Genomic DNA, 22,879 nt, shown 5'->3' on the forward strand with positions numbered 1-22,879 from the left:
GTACAAATTCGTTTCCTCCAGACTCCTTTTAAAGAGAAGGTCCTAGAACTTGACTACAACACTTGAACTGAATGTCTTTAACTACAGAATAGCAAATTATATTAAATAGGTGGCAGAACAAAACCATAAACATTTTACAGAAACTATTAGCAGTTAACTGCAAACGTGCATTGTTCTTGCCTTTCACCTGCTTTAGAGTCCTATTTACATTTATCGTAAAGAACTTCTAGATACTCATGGGAAAAAAATTGTTCATAATACTTTTTGGTTTTCAACGTACTTCATTACATGCAAGGTATACATACAGTCTTCTGTTCACACTGTTCAGCTTGTTCTCTATTCCTCAGCTCAGGTTGCTACCTTCTGCAAACGAAATATCCCATCTGTTGATACAGACTATATTGACATTAAAAAAGATAATCCACTGTTGACAATTAAGTACAAGCAATGGATGAAGCTATGGAGGTGATGGAAAAACAATAAGGAAAGGTCTAAGCTGGCAATGCTCAACACCATTTCAGAAACTGAAGCTAAAATCTCATCATGCGCTGAAGAAAGGGGATGCAGCTCTTTGCTGTTGTGCAGATGAATGCTTACTTCTTTGAAACTCTAAATAATTACTATTATTTGAGTAGGTGATATCCTATGTTCCATAGGTCTCCACTGGCTTCAGTGACAATATGAACACATATGATGATTGATCATGGCCACTGAAGTCGAAAAAAGATTCTCCCTGACTAGTAAACACATTACTTTTACAGAGCACTCAAAAATGGCAAAAGCAGTACATCAACCTGCCATCTTTGGCTTCAGAGATTAAAAGAATTAATTGATAATGAGGACAATTGTGCAACATACTCTGCTATGTTTACCTTTTCTCTAGCTGTGATGGAAAATCTGTTTTAATGTAGTTTATAAATGATGACAATTAATTAAATATTTCACTACCTTTACTCCGAAAACTGCCACTTTTAAAAGTCTGAAGTGTCATCAGCCTTGGACTAATTAGACAGTGTGTCTTCATTAAGAGTGCAATTGCCCTTTGCATATATTTGTATTTATTTTCATTATAATTCAGTTTGGTTTACAAGAGGGAACAAACAAGCAAAGTTCTTGCAAATGTTTTTAAGTGCATGTTAAGTCTTAAAAAACTACATACTAACTCATATTTAAATCTTGTAGAGATTTCAATGCAACTCAACCTAAGTGCTAAAAATTGCAAAAATTTCTTTCCTGTTTCTTCCTTGAATGAAGACTGGGAATCAGGATCAGTTTGTTATTCTGGCCAGGCTACTACGCTTCGGTCAGGCACTAACCTAGTGACCAGTGCTATTCCTTCAGCTGTTTTTCCAAATCTTACCACCTGGGATGGAGAAGGACTGCTGCCACCTGCACATCGCAGAATCACTTTCGGAAGATACACTCACAGCAGCCACAGATTGCGAAGGAATACAAAACAGCACCGCCCCCAAAGCAACCACAGTTTAAAACAGATCAGTGTGCTTCACAGACCTGTGGCCAGTACAAAGATAACACTAGTACAGGCTTTAACCTATCACTTCTGCCTTTCTTTAATTTAAAATTAGGTTATATGCTGAAAAATACCTGATGAACAAAAATATTCTAAAGCTCATAAATGATCCCCTAATACATTTTTGGTTCCATGAGGAAAACCAGTCACTCCTACTTAAGATGATAATTCAAGTTATTACTCTTCCTGTTGCCATTGAATCAAATACCGAACTTAGATGTAAAAATATTTTTATCCTTGTAAAGTGTGTTAGAAGTATATGAAGTTTTCAGCTAAAATTTTAGCAAAAAAAGACAGAAAATGACATTTATTATTACTAATTTACAGTATTTGACTAGATGCTGGCTTGACTTTCAAAAAAACTCCAACTAATCTGTATTCATAGGTACAAAACTTGAAGTAGTATCAGTAAACATCAACAATTTTAGAGATTACAGAAGTAATTTTAGTTAGCAGTCATAATAAATGGTAATATCTTTCCAGTTTCACAGTGAAAGTCTCTGTGTTGTGTGATAATAAATAAGGCAGACTGGATAAAGTGTGAACACCACCCCACTATCTGAGAAATGAGATTCACAATATAAGATAGCAAACATTTAATTTGGTGTTACTATGATGATGTAATATTGAATGCAACACTGCACTTGACTCATAAACAGCACTGTTCATAAGACTTTCTCAAATAATTGCCTTTTCAGACTGAAATTCATTATTTTACATTGTCAGCTATGCAAAAATATATTCTAAAAAAGGTAAATACATGTGGGAAAGGTGAACTTTTTATGTATACTTCAAAGTTGAATTGGTTCTTACAAATATTGAGATAGGAAGACCTAGAAACAAACACAGAATTTAATACCTGTTTATTTTCATTTTTTTCTGAATACATCTTATATTTGTTAACCGTAGATCATTTGTGATTATGCACATGACTTCCTATGGCTCCCAATCTCAGTATTTCTACTGTTAATTGTTGGGGGTGTAAGTAGATCCCCAAGCTCCTTTCCTGGGACAGATTTAATCATTTACTTATCACTGGTATAAACTGTTAACAGTTGTGGTTCAGTGACTTTGGAACAAGGGGAGGAAGAAATAAGTTGTTACACTTCTATTAAATGGAGTAGCATTTTACTAAAGCAAAAACCTTACTTCATTTTTATGCTTGAACATAAGGAATTCCTTCATCCTAAAGCAAGCACCCCCCAAACACAAACTGTGTATTTTAAGCAAGAAACCCTGAGCCTCACAGAAGAGCTGTACTGTACACAAACCACTCCAATTTTAAGCCCAAGTTGTCTTTTCAGTAAAATCAGAGTATTTATTAAAGAATTAAAGTAAAGGAATTAAAGAAAATCATGGTGGAATTTTATACTTTTACAGTTCCAGTATATATTATCAATTTGAGAAGTTTGTTGGTTTGGGTTTTGGGTTTTTTCTTTTTCTCCCCCCCCCCCCCCCCCCCAAATTGCCCTGTACTTGTTCGTAATATGATCCCAGCTCTAGTTTTATATTTTTGAAACTACAGAGTTAGTTAACATAGCGACTAGTTATTTCTGAAAGCACTACTGGATTGGCCAACCCGTCAACAGCAAACTTAATGCTCACAGAGAATAAGAACAAAATAATATATAACACTGAAGTATATTCTTGATCTCACATATGAAATGTTTATAATTTTCTACTTTAACATTGATTAATCGGAACATTATAGTGACTTGGCTTGCCGATTTAATGAAAACCAGACACGCTTACGCTACAGCTGTATGCAAACAGGTATTTCATATGGAAGGAAAGGTATCACTGGGCATCAGCAGAATCTGCTCTTAACATGAAAAGAGCTCAACTTCAGTATCTGCTGTTAGTTAACAGTTAGTGTACAGCATAAAAACAAGTGCTATCACAACAAAGAAATGTCACCTGTTACCTAATTGCTACTTCTCCCCAATATCCACTACTTTTCAATACCAGTCCTCTTGACAGTTTTAACCTTTGCGTGAAGACTAAAGAGTTGCCAACAACTGTATTAGCATACACAGCATTTTCAGCTGTCCTTCTCTGACAGCCGCCTTCATCAGTTTTTCAAGTGTCACTAGTTCAGGGTAGTAATAATGTTGTTGGACCTATACAATTTAATCATTATCTGGCCTTCCAGATCCTTTCCACATTCCTGAAAATAACAAATGAAGAACTACCAGTGTGCATCTTCGCCCACGAAAAACACAAATGACTGAATTTTTAAAAGTCTAATTGATTTTTAAACTTTGTGTTGGCTTGACACTGCAGCAATGTTAAATATCACTATGACAGGTAATTATAAAAACTTGCGGCTGTTCACTCTACCCAAAACGGTAAACAAAACCCTAAAGTAAACATCTAGATAGAAAGAAAAATCAAATGAAGCTATTTGAGTGGCAATATTTACCGTATTCTCTCTTTCATTTTATGATATTTTCATGTAAAACACTGTATATTTTCACACTCCTGAGAAATATGGAAATATTGCAAGTTATTTGAAAATCAAAAAATGTAAGATGATGCTATTTTGTAACTCCTTTGGGCTACATCAAATACGTATTACAGGGAAACTTAAACGATTTGTGGTCAAATAGGATATTAAAGTCATAGCATTAACTGCACAACCCAAGCAAGTTTAACCATATATGAACCATATTTATAATGTTTTTAATCTTTTATTTAAGTATTTATTCAGGATAAAGATTGTCTACAGCCCAACAATACACTTCACCTGAGCAAGCTTTCCAGTTACTTCAAACATTGAGACACACGCTGTGAAAACGAGCCATCACCACGCGTCAACACAAGTTCAAATTTGAATACCAGGTCTAGTAAAAATTTGAAATGCCTAATGCAAGTCTATGTAACTTCAAATTCTGACCAGAAGTACCTTTCTTTCTTTCTCATGTCTTTACATTATGGATACAAAGTCCTGATTTTTAAGAAGAAAATGTGGAGGAAAATCAAAGTCATCAAATTGGACTCAAACTGCAATATCTGAAAATGTAGAGCAAACCACAGACCAGATTAATCTAAAGTAGTTTCCCTGTCAGTGGTCACACTAACATTTCACTTTTAAGAGCTAAATTAAAGAGCTTGCCCGATTGATAGAATAGCTTTAAAGCTTATTTTTAAAACTCACATTCTAAAATCAACACAAGGGACTACATTTGCACAATTCACTGTTTCATGAAGGTTCAACAAAACACTTCGCCTCTCTAAAACATTCTTAGCAAAGGGAAATGAATCTTTTGAAAACTATCCCTGCTCCCCCAAACCTGGGTGAAATGTTTACACGTTCCCTATAAATGATTCTCATTCACTAGTAACTGGTTTGTATAGCCAAACACTTGACTATATAGTTTGGTGGTAGCTAACTGACTACCTGCTGCATACCTACAGATAACTGATCAGATGAGCTTGATCCAAAACATATTATGAAAAGCAGCTTAATTTGACTACATTTTTTGGGAAAACAAAGGATAAAGGAATTATGTACCAAGCAGCTTCATAGTGCCCACAAAATTCAAATACTTAAATAAAGACAACTGAACTTGAGTAAACACATGCTTACATAATGCACCATGTTTTTCCACAGCTAACAGCATAATATGCCCTCAATATGCTCACTCTGATTCACAAAGGACAAAATAAATGCCCATCAATAAAGGATTAAAAATGGCGCAGGTCAATTCCTGTTAACTTTAGCAAATATCAATCAACACTTTGCCAAAAATAATTAAAAAAAAAAAAATCCTTTCTGATACAGCACGTGTGCTTCCATTTCAGTTTTAAAGCCCTTCTGCTGATTCCACCCTGGAATATGGAGCTAAGATAATGCCTAAACTAGTCATCAGATGAAAATTTATCTTGATTCCTTTCACATTTTCAAGCAAGAAACCACAGTGGACACTTGCCTTATTCATATTTATTAACTTTGTAAACACTCTAGCCTTAACCCTTATGATTTATAGAATTAGACTGCATCAGTCACTCAGGAAATTTTTTGTAAAAATGGTACAGTCTTAACAAAAGTAATGGAAGACAACATAAAAATTATAAAAGAAATCAGGAAACCTTTGATTTTGTTTTATATCAACTAGATAAATAATCAGAGTAGCATAACTAAACCAAATTAAAGAATAATTTTTTAAAAGTAAGTGAAACTATTGGGGGGGCACTCCACAGACTCTTAAAGGAATGTTAAAAGGCTGTAAAGAGAAAATAAAATTTGTATCACTATTAAGTAAGATGTTCTGCTTACATTTTGTACAGAACTTTGTAATTAAAAAACCAGCCAAACAAAACCCCCAAATACATCTCTGAATCTAAATGTGAATCCCACCCTTACTCAAATTCTTGGAATTTCAGTCATAAATTGCAATTAAGAGTATGATTCCACCCACAAAAAAACCCAACAAACCAGTATTTTCAAATCCACCTATTTTAAAGGACAATTTTCACAATTAAATGCATATTAGTTAATTTGTATGCAATTTAAGAATGCATATCCAAGCATACCCAATGTCACAAATATATTTAAATTAGCGCCTCATGAGTATTGGTCATGTTGTGCCATCAGTGAAGTTTTTGCATTTCATCAGGGATCTTTCTTTAAAGACTCACGCTACAGTGCAGTCGTTTTCCCACATTTTACATGCAATGTATTTGAAATGCATCTTCAACTAAAATACATCAATTTTTATGACAAAGATTACATGGCTAACATAATCCAAAAACTAACACATCTGTAAATTCATATTGCAACACTAAGGGCTATAACTTTCACAGCTCATTACCATCCATACTGTTACAAACCCTAAAATTGTCTCTTCCCTCATTCAAATGAAGAAGGGTAACCTTTGTCACATTTTAGAATGTGCTAGAATTTACCCCAGAGGCAACACCTAAACGCTGCCTAAGTCTGCATTTTTTCCTTTACAACTGTTTTTAAGTATGGATTATAGAACCGCAAGTCCTGAATGTCTACTACCAAATACTGCATTGGTTTCTCTGGCTCAGAAGGCCTTATTCCATACACCAGCTATTCATTAGAGAATCAGTAATGCTTAGCAAAGGATGCAAAACTGATTACTATCCAAGTATTTATTTTTATATTTGTCCATATCCAAAAATACTAAATGGGTCAAAAGTTATTTAAGCTGGAAACATAATTTCACTTTAAGTTATCATTGACTTAAACTGGAGTAGAATCAAGCCCTGAAGCACAATAGCACTTTCCTCACCCCCCCCCCCCATCTGTCTTGCTCACACATCTTCCTGGAGAGAAATAACATACTAAACCAACAAAAATAAATTAAAAAAAAAACCAAACCCCCAATCCTTCTAGCCAGACTATGTATTTTACAAATATTAAACCTATGAATTGAGCAAAGAAAACAAGAGGGAAAAGATGAAAGTGACACATAAAATACATTTGCTTCTAAACCAGCACTACTAGATTTTTTTTCTTTTTTTAAGGTTAAAACAACTCTTTTTTTTTTTTTTTAAGATTAGGAGTATTATTTGATACTAATTCAAAAAATGTGATGGTATTTTCAGAAATCCTACTTAATTAAAAACCAGAGGGTTTTTTTTCTTACTATTTTAAACCAAAATAGACTTTGAATCGAGATTTCAAATGAATTATTACTTGTTTCACAGTCCACTGGGTCCTATTCTTCTCCCCTCCAAGAAGAGTAAGTTTTCCCCTCTATAAAATATCAAAGTGCGTCAAATCTGACCAGATATAGTTAGCTTCTGTGAAAAAGGAGAAATTTTGTAAACAATAAAATGAAAATAAAAAACATCTCCAGCCCTATGAAAAGTCCACTTTAGTTTTCTTTTATCCCAGAAACTCAAAAGACCAGATGTAGTAGAGAGAATTGCAAAGGATACATGCCACCATTTATTTTACCCAAACATGTACCCAAAACTCAAGCAAAAACCACCCCACATAAAATGAGCCACAAATGCCTCAGAACTGCAATACCTGCATAAGACAAATATTTCAGTCAAACTCGCATTCCATTTCTAGAAAGTTTCTCATTTTCACTAACTTACATCTACCAACTGAGCAATTATGCAATAGATGTGGGTGTACCTTGCAGTCGTTTTCTTAACATCTGCATTATGTATTAAATTCTAACTGTACAAGATGTCTGATATTTTTTCTTTATCTTGAACCTTCAAAGTGGTAGGTTAACCAGATGCAAAACCACACACCAGAGAATATGAGTCATATAATAAAGAAAGGACTCTTGCCCTTCTCCCCCTCCCACCCTGAAGCTATAATAACCGAAAGACAGTCTATTGTAATTGGCTTCTTTAGTAATATTGATAGCACAACTCACAATCATTTAGCCAATGAATGAAGATTTTTTTTAGTCCTTACTGTATCCATAACAAATTGCTCTCAATATCATTTTAAGGCAAATTAAAAATTGTGCTACTGCAAAAATAAAATTCCTTATAATATTCAGAATGTCTATGCACTTGCTTTCATGTCATGCATAAAATATAAAACATTCTGTGCATGTTCCTATAAATAATAACATAAAAAGATAAAAATAATCAAACATAAGATGCCTACTCAAGCCAATCTGAAAGGTATCTCTCATTTGTCTACAAGAGTCGCCCCGACACAGAAATCCTTCATTTTCTAATGATTCTCTATCAAAAGACGGCAACATTTACATACAAGTAAGCCACTGCTCGTGCCAACTACAATAAATATGTAAGGAAGCAAACCATCTTACTTGACCACCATTTATGCGACTCTGAAATGCAGTATGTATGGAAAACACCACTGGGGCCACTCTATCCTTTTACTTCCTTTCATATCCTTTTCCATAGGTAGACTGTAACTCCTCAGACTGACATCCTGCATCTAATTCCACGTAGGAAACCAGCTTTCAACAAAGTCTTATTTGATGTGTCAATATGTATAATTACATCAGAAATTCTGAAAAGAACTAAATGCAGAAACAGCATTTACAAACAACAGCAAATAATTCAGTAACAACAAAACCTTGCACCCCTAAAACAGGTGCAACCACCACAACCTTGTAAGAAAAGTTAACCCAGTGGTAATGCTGACATAAGGTCTTCCCATCACCTTCTTCCAAAAAGTAAAAACCCCAATGTTTCAGCAAATCACAGTGAAGCAACACGTTCCCCCTTGAAGCAGAATAAATCAGTGGTTTCTATTCTTACCTGTGTATAGTCAAAGTCAGAAAGAGGAGCTATACTCTTGATGTAGTCCATTCGAAATTGGTTTTCTGGGTTGGCCAATGGAACTGGGGGTATTAAAGTGCTCATAGCTGAAACTATAGTCTAGAATTGGATAAAACAAAAACAAACACATTAATCTGGATAAATCCAGGATACAGGATCAATAGAAGATAATCCAATCTGATCAGCAAAATGGGATTTCTCTCAGCACAATCTTGGAGAGCACAATCCTTATAATTTCCAGTACACCCAAGCATTTAAGAACAGTATAAAGCGTGTTCTTACCACAATCGCATCTTTAACATTTTTCCGAATATCCAGTATTTTCTGTTTCTTTTCTCTGCATTAAAACAGAAATATTAACACTTTGATTTTTTCTTCCAAAGCAGTCAGTTGCATTTACTTTTTTTTTTTTTCACTGATCGCTTGTTTATCTGCTCTTCAATCATTACAACATACTAACTGAAAAGAACAGCAAGAGAAATGTATTTTTCCCCTTAGCTCTTTTCTTGCGTGGTATGAAGAGCAATGCACATTCACCCCTGGTATTTTTTTTTAAATCAGACAATCATAGCCACATCTGCAAAGCCTGCCCTGATGGAACTGGCAGTCATTCTTTCATTTCTACAGCATGCTGTAAACATCCTCTAAATTAACAACACGTAGTTGAAGGCCAACAGATATCTAAAATTAATGCTATGGATTAATAATAATAATAATTTCTGAGAGTTTTTCAGAGAGAAAATGATGTAGCCTCAGAAAACAGAATCATTTCTCACAAACGTGCAAAATTAGTTTCAGTTTTACACTAACCCCAATACCGGAAGAACAGCAGGCATTGTCATCCTGAATATGACTTTGACATGTATTTTTGTATTACAGACAGATGCGATATTTGGTTATTCGCTTCTATGTAAAAAGTAGTCGCCATGTTGTTGCTACACAGGGGCCTGTCAAGCGCTGCAGTAGCAACAGTGTAAAATACAGTACGGGGGCCAGAAGGAGAAAATGCAAATATACAATAGCAGTAATTTCCTTATTCTCGCTCCCCTTCCTCCCCTCCCTCCCCCCAAACGCAGTGTCAAGCCACCAACACACAGGGGACGAGAGGAGAAACCGCCTAGCCTACTCTGCGTTAACCTGTTTCCAACGTTTAAGGAAAAAATAAGTCACGAAGCGTCAATAATTCTTACTCTGAATTAAATCCATTGACATGTAGGATTCGCATTTGTTTCACAATAGTGCTTTTTCCTGACTCACCAGCCCCTAAAAGAGAAAGAAGGAGAGGGAGAACATTGTGACACACGGTTCAGGCTGGGGGTTCGGGGTGCTTTTTTGGGACACGGCAGCATCTCCCACCTCCGGCAGCGTTTCTCTGCGCGTGCATCCCCGCGGCCGGGGCGCCGAGCTCGAGCGGCGGGCGCCTGGCGTTACTGCTCCATCCGACAGCCAGCCTGCCTCCTGCCTACGGCGCGCACCGCCTTGCCTTCTCCTCTCCTCTCCTCTCTCCCCTCTCCGCGGCCGCCCGGCCGGGACGGGGCCGATGCCCCCTCCGCTCCCCGGCGCCCCCCCCGGCTCCCCCCCCGCCATCTGCCCCCTTCCTCCTTACCCAGCAGGAGCAAGCGGTGCGTCGCTTTATATGCCAGCCTCTCTTTCTGCAACTGCTTCTCTATTTTTTTGTTGGCTTCTCGCTGCGCTTTCTCATCGATACGCTGATCCTCCGTTTTGCTGTTGCCCAAACACCCCATAGCCGCTGCTTAGGATGGATGTCAAAACGCTGCCTTTACAGATTTAGTATTTACAAGGGGGAGGACGGGGGCGGGGGGGGAGGCAGAAGACGAGTCTTTATATCGGTGCGTCCCTGCGACGGCTCCTCTCCTCTTCTTCCCCCCCCGGCTCGCTCACAGAAAATGGTCTCTAGCCGCCTTGTGCTCGCAGCGGAGCTGGCTGGCTTGCTCCCCCGAGGAGATGCGGAGAGCGGGCGGCAGAGGTAACCCTGCCCCGGCGGGGAGGGGGGCAGGAATCCCTGCAGAAATGCCGAACATGCAACGAGGGAGAGAAGGGCTCCTCCTGGAAACCAGCCGGGTGCCGCTCGCCTCTCTCCCTCCCCACCGCGCACACAATCCCTATATTTCTCTGTAAAGGTTCTATTTTTGTCTTCCGAACTCAGCACTGCCTCTCTCTGCGAGACCGGGAAACAGCCCGGCCGCCAGCCCCAGGCGCAGGGAAGCCGAAGGAGAAAGGTAAAAGCTGGACCGATCTACCTGGATCCTGCGGGGCCGCGGCCAGGCGGCTCCGCGGGGCCCGCGCCTCCCGCCGCCGCCCCGCCCGCCGCCGCCGCCGCCCCGCACGGCGGCCTCGGCCCTCGCGCCCCGGCAGCGCTGCTGCCGCGAAAACCTGGATCTGGCATCGCCTCGGCGGGACCTGCGGCCTCCGGGCCCGGCCACCGCCCCCCTGGCCTGCGGCCTTGCGGCGGGGCAAGGGGATTGCGGGGCGCGGGGGGGTTGTGGGGGGGGGGGCGGGAGCGCGGTGTTCCCGATCTTTCCCCGCATTCCTCGGCGGTACTGGAAGAGGCTGGCTGCTACCAGAGCAAGGTTTGGCGCTGCCGGGTCGGAAACGCCAGGCTGCCACAGGTGATGGCTGCCATCCTGACTGACCTCCGGGAGAAAGAGCAGGGAGCCTGCCCCTGCCAGCGGGGCGGGAGAGCAGCCGAGCCTGCCGCGAGGGCACGCTGCCCACCGTCCCACACACCTACGTACGTACCTACACACCTGTGTAAAATGCACACGTATGCACGAACACCGTGCGTCGACTTACTAATAAACAAAGCGCCCCTTTCCACAAGTCGTCACGGCAGCACGCGGGCGGGTTTTTTTCCTGGGAATATTCCCCACTACACCAGCTGAACGAGAAAATGAAGCTGTCCCAACAGCCCACAATAATGTTTAATCGGAAGACAGTAACAAACATGCTAATACCACCACCACAAACCTTGACAAGAAACCGCATCTTTGTTCACTCATTCACCTCCATTTTAGGTCCTGAAATGAAACATCAAGCTAGACAACAGCGTAAGTATTCCTTCTTGCTCCAAATGTCTCGCCTTGCACGCCGGCATCTCGGCGCAAAAGCTGCAGTACACAGCATCTGGCTCTTCCTAAACTTCCACTGCGTAGAAACCACCCGCGCTACTCAAATATGATCCCCGATTCCGAGGCACAAGAGCACTAAAAGAAGGATGGACACGACACCTGTGAAGTCCCAAAATATTTTCAGCCTTTATCTCCAAATATTATTATTCCCCCAGACTTTCAAAGACGGATTATTGAAAAATTAGTATTTTGATAGCTACGTACGTGTGCGAAATCCTGGTCCTGACTAAAATCAAAGAGATGGCCATCAACTTCAGTCAAAAAAAGTATAATTTTTACCTAAAAAGTCTTGAGATGCACATGACAAAAAGAAACTAGATTTTACAGGCAGAAGGATTTAGGTTTTTTTCAATTGCTCTCTCACTCAGGTGGGAAGGGCTGGATTGAAGAAGAGGAACTGGTACTGTCTACTTTGAGTGCACACCATGGGAAGGTGAAAAGGGCAGGATCCAGAAAAGGAAGGGTACGGCTCCTCCTGTGGTTGGGTACATGGGGTTTTCAGGAGACTACTGAATGGAAGTGCCAGATAACATGTTTTTATGGTACTGCTTGATCTAGACTCTGGAAGCTGTTTTCCTTCTTACATAGGCAGGGGTGTGTGGCGGGGTGGGCAGCAGATACACTACAGATAAAAATTGAAAGGCTCTGCCAGGCTGAAATATGCATTTTCAAGCATTACTGAACCATATTTTTTAGGACAGACTGCTTTTTTCCTATTGACATTTTCCTGTCTGGAGGGGCAAAAACTGCCTGAGATAAAGGTAGGTTTGGAAGCACAATTCAGGGTGACTGCTGGTTTTAGAGGCTGTCAGGCACAGGATATGTGGTGAATGGCTTTTGTAAAGAGCAGTCACATTTGCTCTCTGCAGCAGCCCTATGAGGGCTCAAAATGGAACAGGCTTGACTAGAAATCACTAACTGGGTATGGATTTTCATAGTTCTTCAGTGTCAGAAGCTGTAACTTACGATGCACAAGATTTGCGTAGCCATATTTATTTCCTGTGTAAATACCTCAGTTTGGGACCTAGGTCCCAAATCTGGCTAGTGTCAGTCGGTCCTACGAGCTAAATCTGCCTTGTTTCTTCCCCTCCTCTACTCAGCAGTTTTCTTCCTGCATGTACTAACGTTGGGATTTTTGGTGCAGATTGTTCCCAGCTTTGAAAAGGCTCAGTGCCAATAAATAGGATTTGACAGGATCCTGGTATATCCTGCTTTTACCTTTCTCCAAAAGAGGGAAAGTGTTCCTCATTTCCTCTCTCCCCCTTGAAAAACCCCATGACCCTTTCGGGTCTCTTCCTCCTGAGAAAAGATCACACAGTTCAAGAATGACACGCGCAAGCAACCTGTGCCCAGAAAGAACTTTTGGCTGTAATTATATTCCCAACCCTCCCTTTGCTTTTCCCAAATACAGCACTTATCCCAACACATTCGAAACTATAAAATCCTAGAAGCATATAAACACAAGAAAAGCTTTCACCTCCTTTGGACACAACAATATTTTTTCTTCCAGAGAGAAATCACAGCTATCACATGAACATATGTCTCCTGTGCACACAGATAAACCTAAACTGTGAGCATAATCCAAATACCTGCCTCTATAAAAGGTTTCAGCAATGCTGCTTTACCAAACCAGCTTCTAGTACAAATCATACATGTGAATAAAAACAAAATCCTGGGCAAGGGAAAAGATATTCTTCCTGTTCTTCCCAGGCAACCAACTTGGCATCTTCCTCAAGTTCCTGGTCCTCCTGAAAATGAGGTATTTCACATTGCTTCTGCCCCATCAGATCAGGCAACTTATGTATACATACATATATTTATATATGCACATATATATAAATAGACACTGACTTGGTATGTGTGTGCAAAAATAAGATTCATCATCTTCTGCTTCGTGCTTAAACTTGGTGTTGTCCCATTGTGAAATCAGGCAGTACACCATAAGCCCTCCTGGAAGTAAATGGAGACATCTTTATTTCCTGCTTTCCTTTTTCAGTTCACACCTCAGGTTGCACTGTTTGTGAGCCTCGAGCTGAATGTTGCGGAACACAAGTTGCTTGGGTGAGGCCATGTTTGCATTCTTGAATGGAAGAGAATTGACAACCCAGCTGAAGCTAAGTTCAAGGAAACAGCCATACTGGGTGGCCATCCCTGCCCCAAAGTCACAGTCTTGTTTCTCATGACCATTCTGTTTGGGCTTAAGAGGGACAAAGACCCAGTGAGAATTAATGGGGAGCTCCTACAGATGCAGGGGTCAAGAGACCAGGTTACTCCTTGCCCCTCTAGTCCAGAGCACAACTGATGCAGAGATTTTTCTTGCAAATGTTACGTAGAGGTGGAAGAAGTTTCTCTACAGAAACCCTGCAGATCCTTTGCAGACCAACTTCTCTTTACACAGCCTCTATTGTGGCTTTGGTTCTGTTTCTCTCTCAAAAAAAAGAGCAAATAGAAAGATGGATGTAAACAAAAGCTTAGGGGGGAGCTAAGCAACTAGAAAAGAGATTCTTCCTGCTTGCTGCTCTTCCTGCCTCAGCTTTCACAGGGGTCTCTGAACTCTCTGCTGTCACCATCCTCAAGTACAGGCACTGCACTAGGTGGGTAACACCGTGGTGAACTGACCTGCTTCTCCTCACTGACCTCTCTTTTTCACGTAGCCCATCACTGCACATCAGGATATGCAACTCGCTAGTACCTGTGTTTTTCATTCCACCTCATCGTCAAACCGTGGTCTGAAAAGAGAAAAATAAATCGGTTCTTGCATAGATATTCAAGAAAAAGAATTCTTTCTCTCTGGTAATAAATTCTTAGTAAGTTTGTCTCCCTGCAGATGTCAAATATTAACACAAAAGTACACGCTCCCTGGAACACTACATGTGGATTTTTATAAGATACATGAACCAGGAACAAAAAAAAAATTACAACTTTGACTGTATTAAAAATACTGACTAAGGGTCTAGAAAATACACAGCACATGCTTTGCAGAGAAGTGAATGTCATGATAAAAAAATCTAACCTTTATCCTTTTGTTTAAACCCACAACCTCAAAAAAGTCATGAAAAGAATTCCGAGAGGAGCTCTTCTGTTTTAAGAAGTGGGATGGGAGAGATGCCAGAGAAGGTGAGGTATGCATTTCCACAGCGACTGCAGACCTGAGCCCGAATCGGCTTCATGTCTGTGGATTAAGGACAAACACACTGATGCAGGAGAGCATCAGGCAACGCTGAGGGGCACGGCAATGCTCTGAGTAGTTCCCCGGCTCCCTGACCCACTTTGCTGACCCCATTCCCATGCCATACTACTTTACTTGGCAGCTGTCACCATGTAACTCACCTGACAAACCAACTTACCCTCACCTGCTCCTCTCCCCCAAACCACAACCTGCCCTGTCTCCATGAGGCACAGGGAAACGGCGCAAGGGAGAAAGCAGGTGAAGTGATGTGGTAGAAAACCATGGACTAAAGGTAATAGGGTCTGAAGAGAAAAATTGTCCAGAGAAAAAACTGCAGGCAGCAGCCCACAGAAGTGACAACGATAGCCTTTTGCCCTGAGAAAGCATTTGTGAAGGGGAGAATTAGCTCCAAAGAGCCAGATGCTCCTGGGAAGCCTGCGCAGAGAACCATCAGGTGAAAAGCAGATTTGCAGTATGATTGTGTTAAAGGACAATCCTCTTTCATTCAGGGTAGTTATTCTTCATCCATGTCCCACAAGGAAGCAGTGGGAAAGGGGGATTTCTGCTCTGGCCATCCCCATCAGCTTGGGGTTTCCATTTAGATCCTTATTGGTAAGATAATTCACGTGTTTATTATACTTGTCTTTCCCGACTAGAAATCCCTTTCTGTGAAAAAAGACTTGCATGGCAGCACTGCACACATGTCCATCTGTCAGTACCAGAGGCAGAAGTCGCTGATTGAAACTAACACAAATCCAGCAAGGTCCTAATAACATTGAAAAGATTAAGTAACCTCGAGTGGTTTAAATATTCTTACAATCAAACAACACTGTTAAAGAAAGCGACATGGATGCTTTTGCAATAAGCCAAAGGATAACCTCTCATTTGATGAATTTGCGAGACTCTGATATGGGATTTGTTGTACTGTTACCAAAAGAGGAGGCACTTTTCTGACAGTATCCCAATTTATGGCGAGTTTCACTTGGCTGGGCACTCCAAGGACACCCCCCCTGCCCCACCCTCTTAAATTGAATAAACAAAGTAATACATTCACATTTTAAGGCAACTGAAAATTAGTTCTAATCAGTTGTTTAGCAGAGTCCTCGAGATTAAACAGATTTAAACAAAGCCAGGCAAAACATGCTAATATCACCCTAATTTAGAAGTTAATTCATTAGTAAATAAAGAAGTCAACTAGAATTAGAGATGGAGTTGCTACTTGAAAAAATAGGGGGAAAAAAAAATCTATATAGGAGACATGTCCTGGAGTCTCTGCAACATGCTGACCAACACCTTGCACAGCTGTAACAGCAAAGCCAAATCATTTATCTGCAGTTTATAAAGGGTTTTGTATGTCATAGAATTTTGCATTTAATAGTAAATGCTCAGGTTGACTATCAGGATCTCCCTATTGGACAGGAGTGAAAAACTGGGGAAAAAAAACACTTGAGACACCGAATGTATGTGAGATATGCCTTAACCTCACCTTTAACTTGGAGGCACACACCTCAGCAAAACACTTGCAGTCACAGCATGCCTGCTTCTACCCCTATTCATTAAAGAACATTCTGCTAAGCTAGATTGTCTCTACATTCACCACAAACACACCCGCTCCGTGATTTACTTATGCTTGTATCACCTGTCTTGACATAAATGTCGAGATACTCTTTAGTTTTTTCACTGTTAACTCCTCTGCTTGAGAAATTAATTTTTAGCTATCCCAGCAAATGGCTGATTTTCAAACAAAGGAAGTGTCGACACAGTTAATTTACTGGCATTCTAACTCAAAATTATGCTCTAATTCTTCTGAGTGTCTGCAGTAATGGTCAATGGTGTCCCTCAACAGAAATTTTTTACAAATAAACATGATCCTTGCATACAACTACCTTAACATGAATCAAGGAATTCTATAACTGCAGTCAGTGAGTACATATTAATGCAATTCCAATACCCAGAAGCACCGCTAAATTCATAGCAAGTAAGTCTGTTTCCTAACCCTGTTTAAGGATCCCAATGTATAACTATACACAAGAGTCATCAGTACAAATTTGCTTCAGGAAATAATGTTGCCAAGATGTGTGTAGCCTCTAACTTGCACCCTGATCTATACCAATAATATTTATTACATAAATACAGATTTTACTTGACTGCATGAGTCTGGACATGCATTTATTTATTTCTCTGGACAGATAAAATAGTAGATATGACTAAGCAGATACATTACTTGTATAGATGACTATTCCATCTGCATACCTATGTGGGAGAGGGGAAAAACAGTTGTAAACATAGTGTGACCATTTCCTGGGAAGTAAGTCTGCTTACCCTATCCTCTTTTTCTTCTATTCTCTTATTCGCTTATTCTATTCCCTGCTCATCTCAAAATTACAATGCTATTCCAACGGAACCTTTATAGAATGAGTTAATGAAATTCAAACCTATATGATTATACTGATCCTATTTTTACTAAAAAGCAAAAGTTTTTTTCCAGCACCCACTGGGCTGTTTGTATAACATGGGTTAGATTCTTTGGAGCAAATATTTGTTTAATTTATCCTAAGGATCAAGAGTATGGATGAAATCTCACAGGATCATTTCACTTGGGATGAAAGGTGATAAAAACATTGGTGTGTGCATGAAGAACAGGGAAAGGTTGAAAAGTCCAGAGAACTTGCAGACATTTTGGAACAAGTCACTTAAAAATAATAAGTTAGTAAGGAATCTGTATTTTCTCACATACTTTGGGAAAGAAAAAGTTTTGTTTTTAAAATAAAAAATGCATAATGTGAGAAAACTTCCTAAAATAAGGCAACATTTTCTCTGGGTTTAAAGTTTCAGCTAGATCAACAATGGTGTCATGTTTCCATACCAATCTGCATGATTATAGAAACATTTGGTTTGGTTTTGGTTTTCTTTTTTTTTAAGAACCATTCTAGCTTAATGCCTTGCAACCTCCTTGAAATTTCAAACCTTAGCTAATGTCCAAATGATGTAGTGCAATGCTGTGCGGAACTATCACAGCAGTGTCTGAGGTTAGCTATAATACAAATGCAAAAGTGGTCTAATCCAGCCACCTCAGCTAAATGCAGCTGTTCAGACACTGCACTATACATTTTAAAACATTGAGAGGGTTTTAAAAAGCTTATAGCTGCTTGGAGTATTTAACAACTTAAAATGACACTCACCTAGCCAACCAATTTGTTTACCAATCCTAAAACATTTAAAGGCCTTTAAAGCTACCCATATGCGAGCTCTTCCTGCTCAGAATCAGATATAGCAATCTGCCACCCACATCACTAAACACAATGACAAGATTGTGCTTCCATGTCTTTGCAGCCTATTCTTCATAATATGCAAATATTCAGGAACTGCATTTCTGATCCTGATGCAACAGCACAAAAGCTACTGTCGTAAGAAATGGCTTAACCTGCCAGCAACACTGTCACCACAATTACTACCACTAATAAAGATATGATCATAATCTGCCACTAAAGGATCATTAGATACATTTTGACTATTGTATTCTTTGACATAGTTCTTTTACATGGACACTAATTGAGAACACTTGATTTAAATAAAAATAACCGCTATAAATTTTCATTGACAAATCTGTTCTTAACCTTTAGACAGCTTAGGATGCTGCCTGTTCATGTAGGGAAAACCAACTATTAATAGGTTAGCCCTGCAAAACATCTACCAGAAATACAAACCAGCGTAACACTGTATACAAAGAAGAGAGCTTGGAAGAACACACACAAGGATGCTCTGTCTGAACATGTAAATGACTTACATTAAGCTAGGTTAAACCTTCTCTGTACCATTCAAATGCTTGTGGTCCATACAACAATTTATAGTATGTTTGGGAATGGACAGCTGTACGTTCAGAAAGATTCAAGAATTTAATCTGTAAAAGGCACACAATACATGACAGAAGTTTATTCTATGTCATTCATTTTTACATAGTTTTACTGAGGCTGCAAAAACAAATGATGAAAAAGATAGCAAATGCCCAAACTTGAGTTGCTTGTACATCTGAGATGCAGCTCCTCTGCATGTATATACCATCATAGAGTCCTGCCCTTTGAAAACTTAATTTCTGGATATATTTCCCCTCAGAATGACCATGAGCTGTCAAGAGCAACCACGAAAACAAAACAAAGCAAAACAAAAGGACACCCCACCCCCCCTTAAAAAGGAGGTCCAGAACAACATATCAAATAAGGTATTCTTCATAGAGAGAAAAAAGTATTAACATTTTACTCATAGGAATTCATGGAAAGCATGATCAACATTTGTCACCTCCATTCAAGAGTAATGATCACAAGCCAGCAGAGGGACAGAGAAGAGGGGTGAAGATGGTAAAAGAAAGGGGAGCTGGTATCAGAGAAGGAGAGTAGGAGGAGTGGGATTTATCAGACCAAGGATTCCCGTGGTTGCCTGTAATGACCAGGCGAGGCACATAGCACGCTGTGGCCTGCCTTGTCACCCTGGGCCACAAGGGCTGCAGCTTCCTACCACAGCAAGCACACTGCAAGGGCCATGGGGGACAATGTTTTCTCCAGAACCACAGGTCAGGGCCATGGGTTTTGCCTGACAGAAATCAAAGTCATACTGTTGCTTCACAGAGAAGTACAAGAGAGCTTTCCCATGACCAGAGAGAGAAAAGTATTTAATATAATACAGTCCGAACCGTTTCACCTAATTTAATATTTCTGTCTTGAGATGCAATGAGCCACGTGTAAATGAGACAGGAAAAATCAGAGTTTTGAGCCACCAGAAGAGCCCGGCTCTGTAAGAGCATGACAGCAGAAAACAACAGCAACACCCAGATGGGTCTGGCTCAGAGAGCAACACAATGGCCCATGGGGAGAGAGGGGACCCGGGGATGGCAAGGTCCCTTTCCTCGCATTTCCACCTCATCACTGCAAGTGTGGACGTCCTACAGAGGAAAGGGAGGCAGAAGATGGCAGGCATCCACACACCTTTCGGAGCCTGTTCCTTCTATTGTGTCAGCAAACAATAGCCTCCCCGCTAATCTGTGAATCTCCTCAGGCTCCCTTCATGCCTTTACCATACCGCTTCCCCAGCCCAAGTCACCTTCTCTGCTATTTACAGCTCTCTGAACAGTCAGATTATTTCTCTGTACGCCCTGCAATGAGGTAAGTAGAAAGGAGAAAAAGATGTCACTCAGTCAAGTGCCTAAATTTTCAAGTTTAACTTGGTTACTTTCTGTATGTTGCCTCCAGAATTTTATGTGATTTATAGCATGAGCCGATGGCTGTCTTCTGTAAACTGTACAGAGCACGCAGCCAAAGAGTTAACACAAAAAACTGATGCTGTGGCAAAATACTTCCAATACTGCCAAATTCTGTGTTTCCCTTTGTATGGACTGTTATTAATTTCAATTGCCTATGAAAAAATGAATTAGTGTTAGTATACAACTTACACTACAGACTGTTGGAGTTTACATTTATGGCATGTTGTTGCCATGAACTTCTTGAATGTGTAGTAATCCTTCTTTTCTGTGCCTTTTTGGACTATACTGAATGGATAGGCTGCACTTCAAAAACTCATAATATTGACAGACATAAAAATACAGATGCTGCATATCTATTAAGTAAGGGACTTTATTTTTTTGCTTGTTTTTGAATTATACTATCAGATTTTAAGAACTAAATCTTAGCAGATGACTGTTCTATTGTTATCAAAATCATGATGACAACTTAAGTCGTTCTTTACACTGACCAATACTCTGGAAGTATTTGGATTATTTATAAGCTAAGCAAATCCATGCTATATTACCTACATGTAATAACAAAATAATGTAATTTTTTTTACAGCTTGCTCTATTCCAAATATACACTATCACATTTTTTTAATTTAATTTTACTTTTTTACTTGGCACATGAAAACCCTGACACCAGATTTAAATATTATTATTACATATTCTAAGCTTATGCTTGGAATCTGCTCACTTGAACATTTCAGGGGTTAATACCACATCAATGATAGGAAGAGAAACCTCTAATAGAGGCCACACAGAAAAACTGCTATAATCCTGCTAGTAAAGACACAATGTTACCTCCGCTAAGGGTTAAAGCCCTATGCATTATGCAGAACTATCATCAATAACAATTTTAACCAACTGCAGTGAAAAGAACCGAATCTTGTAATGCAATGCATCTGGCTAAATGCCGATTTGTACAGCTGAGCTTCTTACCAGATGTCAAGCTAATATAATAAATCAAATGTGGGGTGCAATGTATCTCATTCTAACGCAGATGTTTAAAATCTAGGAACGATATAGATTATTATATTATTATCTAATCAATTCCTCCCTTGAAATGCCTATTTCTCTTCACAGACTATAAATGGATTCCAGGTGAGTTTGTCTAGAGATCTAATAATCAGTGATCAGAAATCACTGTGAAATGGAAATAAAGGTTACAAGCAGGAAATACAGCTAAGCAACTGCATTGCATGGCACCACGCCAAAATTAGTGTATTCTCAGTGATGTGTTAATAGCTTGGAAAGTAAAGGCGCAGAGCTGGTGACTAGCAAATTTGACTTGCTGGTCACTAGCAAGTGAAAGAGCTTTTGCACACAGTTTAGCACCTCTGCTCATGATCAATCATTTTCAGTGGTATTAATGAATCCACTTTTTTCACAAGAAAAGAAGTTAACGTTAATGCATTTTAATGCTTTTCTTCACTTAAAAAGGAATAGTTCTTTCAATACAGTGCTGTTCAACTTGGTCAATAAGTCATCCAATGACCTCAGGCAATGAGAAATTCCTTATGGGCAAGCAACTCAGCCTCAAATCTCATGCAACAACCCCAACTTCAGTGATGCTTCACAAAGGTGTAAGGAGCCACTGGAAGAAAAATGCTTCAGCTGTAAACTACCCTGTATCTACTCCTGAGAGGAATTGTGACAATACATTATTTTTTTCAAAAGTTGGCATCTTGACATTTTAGAGTGACATAATTCCTCCCCTCCTAGATTCTACCACAACTACAAGTTAGTACAATTTGAATAAAATACCTTATGTGCACTGATGCCAATACATATGAAAATTAGCATTTACCTGTCAACACACTCAGGCAAGCCTGAATTTCCCTTAAAATAAAAATGAAAAGCAAGCAGCAGATAACAACTTCCCCCTTCTCCATGTAGAATTACATAAGTAAAAATCTAAGGTAAATAGGTACGTTGTTGGTTTGCTACTGACACACATACACACAAGAATTTTCTGTCTTTTGGTATGATTTACCTTTTACGGCTCTGTTGCCTATACTTTTATGATAAATCTTTCTTCCTGTCAACCCCTTCACCTCCTCTCTCTGCCAAAAGAAAACCCCACTAAAATCAAACCTTTGCTCTGTCTGTGCACCTGCCCCATGTGTGAGTTAATATTTCTCCACCACATCGGTGTCATATATTGCATGCAAGTTCAGAAGTAATCCCCTTGCAAGTTTTAAATTAAGAAATTAAAAGATCAGATGAAATCTCAGCCTTTAAAAGTTTTACTTCATCAGAAAACTAAACTAAACACAGTTCTTTGGACTGACCTTTAAGGGTAAGATGGCAATTAGCCCCGTTGTTACTGCCCTGGGCATGGGTGGTGCAGCAGGACGACTCATCCAGCCAGCTCAAAGTCGCAGCACTGCTTTTTATGAGGGCAACTCAGGGACGGGATGTAGATCAAAAAAAGTGTTCTGATGATGGCAGCAACCTGCTACTGGTTACCAGCTCTTCTGGGAGCCTAGCAATGTCCAAGA

The 22,879-nt window shown here is 39.7% G+C and overlaps 1 protein-coding gene across 3 annotated transcripts in view; it reads right to left on the reverse strand.

The window, feature by feature from the left end:
- The window catches only part of GNAL (G protein subunit alpha L), a 195,700-nt gene that overhangs the window by 111,566 nt on the left and 61,255 nt on the right, over positions 1-22,879 (reverse strand). The window contains exons 1-4 of one of the 3 annotated variants that reach the window (XM_069778949.1): positions 10,389-11,102; positions 9,973-10,045; positions 9,065-9,119; positions 8,762-8,881 (exon numbers count right to left, since the gene is read on the reverse strand). In XM_069778949.1, coding sequence (XP_069635050.1) covers positions 8,762-8,881; positions 9,065-9,119; positions 9,973-10,045; positions 10,389-10,527 — 387 coding nt within the window. In that variant the 5' untranslated portion in view covers positions 10,528-11,102. Of the gene's footprint in view, positions 1-8,761; positions 8,882-9,064; positions 9,120-9,972; positions 10,046-10,138; positions 10,276-10,388; positions 11,103-22,879 lie in introns of those variants that run through there. The other 2 variants (XM_069778950.1, XM_069778948.1) reach the window with 2 other exon arrangements.

Source organism: Haliaeetus albicilla, chromosome 3 (genome assembly GCF_947461875.1).
Source record: "Haliaeetus albicilla chromosome 3, bHalAlb1.1, whole genome shotgun sequence".
NCBI lineage: Eukaryota > Metazoa > Chordata > Aves > Accipitriformes > Accipitridae > Haliaeetus > Haliaeetus albicilla.